The sequence below is a fragment of the Sinocyclocheilus anshuiensis genome, unplaced genomic scaffold (genome assembly GCF_001515605.1).
Source record: "Sinocyclocheilus anshuiensis isolate Anshui unplaced genomic scaffold, SAMN03320099.WGS_v1.1 scaffold868, whole genome shotgun sequence".
NCBI lineage: Eukaryota > Metazoa > Chordata > Actinopteri > Cypriniformes > Cyprinidae > Sinocyclocheilus > Sinocyclocheilus anshuiensis.
The window spans coordinates 113,563-116,295 of record NW_015552624.1 but is presented as its reverse complement, the minus strand read 5'-3'; the positions used below and the strand labels follow the sequence as shown (position 1 = coordinate 116,295).

Genomic DNA, 2,733 nt, shown 5'->3' with positions numbered 1-2,733 from the left:
AAGTTTCTTAAGGGTCAAGATCATGTTATCTGCATCTCCTGCGCTCCATCAAGCCACTCCCATAATATCTGTTTTCACTCAAATTAATGCACGACTCTACATTATCTGTATAGCGTGTGTAAGACTCTAATACAATTATGAAATAATTATTTTATAATGAATAAATCAGTCAGTGAGTAAAACTGGCTGTGTCTATAGTATTAAAGACTACACAAAGTTAGCGACGTACGAAGAACGGGCCCCAGATCAGTGAAGATGTGCATCAGGTCTTCAGGAAACAGAAGAGAAGAAAAGCACCAGGCCCAGATGGTGTTTCACCAGCCTGTCTGAAAACTTGTGCTGACCAGCTGGCCTCCATCTTTTCACAGATCTTCAACAGATCACTGGAGCTGTGCGAAGTCCCTTCCTGCTTCAAACGCTCCACCATCATTCCCATTCCAAAGAAACCCAAAATCACAGGACTTAAATGACTACAGACCTGTTGCCCTAACATCTGTGCTGTGGTCATGAAGTCGTTAGAGAGACTGGTGTTGGCTTATCTGAAGGACATCACTGGACCCTTACTGGACCCCCTGCAGTTTGCTTACCGAGCAAACAGGTCCGTGGATGATGCAGTCAACATGGGACTGCATTATATCCTAGACAAACCAGGAACTTATGTGAGGATCCTGTTTGTGGACTTCAGTTCAGCTTTCAATAAAATCATCCCAGCACTCCTCCAGACCAAACTAACCCAGCACTCTGTTCCTAGCTCTATCAATGGATCACCAGCTTTCTGACAAATAGGCAACAGCTAGTGAGACTGGGGAAATTCATGTCAAACAGCCGCACCATCAGCACTGGCACCCCCCAGGGATGTGTTCTCTCCCCATTGCTCTTCTCCCTCTACACCAACGACTGCACCTCTACTGACCCCTCTGTCAAACTCCTGAAGTTTGCAGATGACACTACAGTCATTGGCCTCATCCAAGACGATGATGAGTCTGCATATAGAAGCGAGTTTGAGCAGCTGGCTGTCTGGTGCAGTTATAACAACCTGGAGCTGAACATGCTTAAAACAGTGGAGATGATCGTAGACTTCAGGAGGAACCCCCTGCACTACCCCCACTCACCATCATGCACAGCACTTTAACAACAGTAGAGTCATTCAGATTCCTGGGCACCACCATCTTTCAGGACCTGAAGTGGGACAATCACATTGACTCCATTGTTAAAAAGGCCCAGCAGAGGTTGTACTTCCTTCGCCAGCTGAGGAAGTTCAACCTGTCACAGGAGCTGCTCACAAAGTTCTACTCAGCCGTCATTGAGTCTGTTCTGTGCACTTCAATAATGGTCTGGTTTGGCTCAGCTACAAAATCAGACATCAGAAGACTACAGAGAACGGTTCGGCCTGCTGAGAGGATTATTGGTGCTCCCCTGCCCACCCTTTAAGAACTGTATATATCCAGATTGAGGAAAAGGGAAAAACAGAAAATCACTCTGGACCGCTCACATCCAAGCCTGTATCTGTATACAAACTGTATCTCTACTGTACATACACATTTTGTCTATTTATGTTTATTTGCATACATGTGTGTATTTTATTATTTCTTATTATCTGTGTGTTGTTGTTGTCTTGTGTACTGGAAGCTTCTGTCACCAGAACAAATTTCTTGTATGTGCAAACATACTTGCCAATAAAGCTCTTTCTGATTCTTTCTGATACATTTATATAATTAAACTATATAAATACTTTGCATATTAAATATTTTAACCATATATTTAGTATAGTAAATACATAACATATATGAAAATATCTCTTTACTTTTTTATCTAAATATTTGCATTTTGTTTTTTATGGTTTATTATTTTATTATTTAAAAAATGATAAAATTATACATGTAATATGCAAATCACAATACGCAAATATTGCATAGCTCTATTTTCATCAGAGGAAGTGAAACAGGCACGTACAATCAACTGTAACATTCACCCCACACGACTATGGGCGAAGTACAAAAAGGAAGTACAAACTGAACGACAAATAAAAACCATTAGCATTGGGCAATAAGACAGTTTGGAAACAAAAATAAAAACTTACATTTAACTCAATGATCCAGAGCAGAGTGATGAAGAGGAGGTCAAATGTGACGAAGAGGCAGAATGTTCGGCGTACGTCTGAGAAGGCTTTCCTCTCTCCCGGGGGCAGCGGGGGGTAGTAAGGGGAGGGAAGGGAGAGAGATGCCTGGGAATATGAGGCGTTCAAAGAGGCAATGGCTGGAAGACTTCCTCCCAACTCGCTGTAGTCCACGCCGCTCGGCATAACTACATCCAGCTGGAGCACATCCCCTGAACCAGAGAAGAAAAGATGATCAAACAGTCTAACAAACATACATGCTTTATATGGCTCTTATGCAACAAGATACTGCAATTAAACTGAAAGCACAGTGATCAAAGCAACAGGCTGGAGAACAAGATCTAATCAAGCAGCCTTTGACCACTTTTAAAGCTGGTCTAAAGTCATGGCTTAACAAAAGGCTTGCCCTATGTAGTGTATCTGATTGCATATTATACTGTATATGCACTAAATATTACATTTTGCATTCATGTCCAGTAATCATAAACATATTTTTACACCTTGTGAATGTAAATAATTTGTTTTCTGTTATGCGCTGAACACTGTTGATTTAAATAATCAATGTCACTATGGTTGCATTAACTTGGTTTTGTTGAATTAATAAGAATAATTTGTGA

At 41.1% G+C, this 2,733-nt stretch overlaps 1 protein-coding gene across 4 annotated transcripts in view; it reads right to left on the bottom strand.

The window, feature by feature from the left end:
- Positions 1 to 2,733, bottom strand: part of LOC107666331 (stAR-related lipid transfer protein 3-like) — a 13,674-nt gene that overhangs the window by 9,585 nt on the left and 1,356 nt on the right. For all 4 annotated transcript variants that reach the window (XM_016457584.1, XM_016457581.1, XM_016457583.1 and 1 more), the window contains exon 2: positions 2,081 to 2,328. In XM_016457584.1, coding sequence (XP_016313070.1) covers positions 2,081 to 2,302 — 222 coding nt within the window. In that variant the 5' untranslated portion in view covers positions 2,303 to 2,328. The remainder of the gene's footprint in view (positions 1 to 2,080; positions 2,329 to 2,733) is intronic.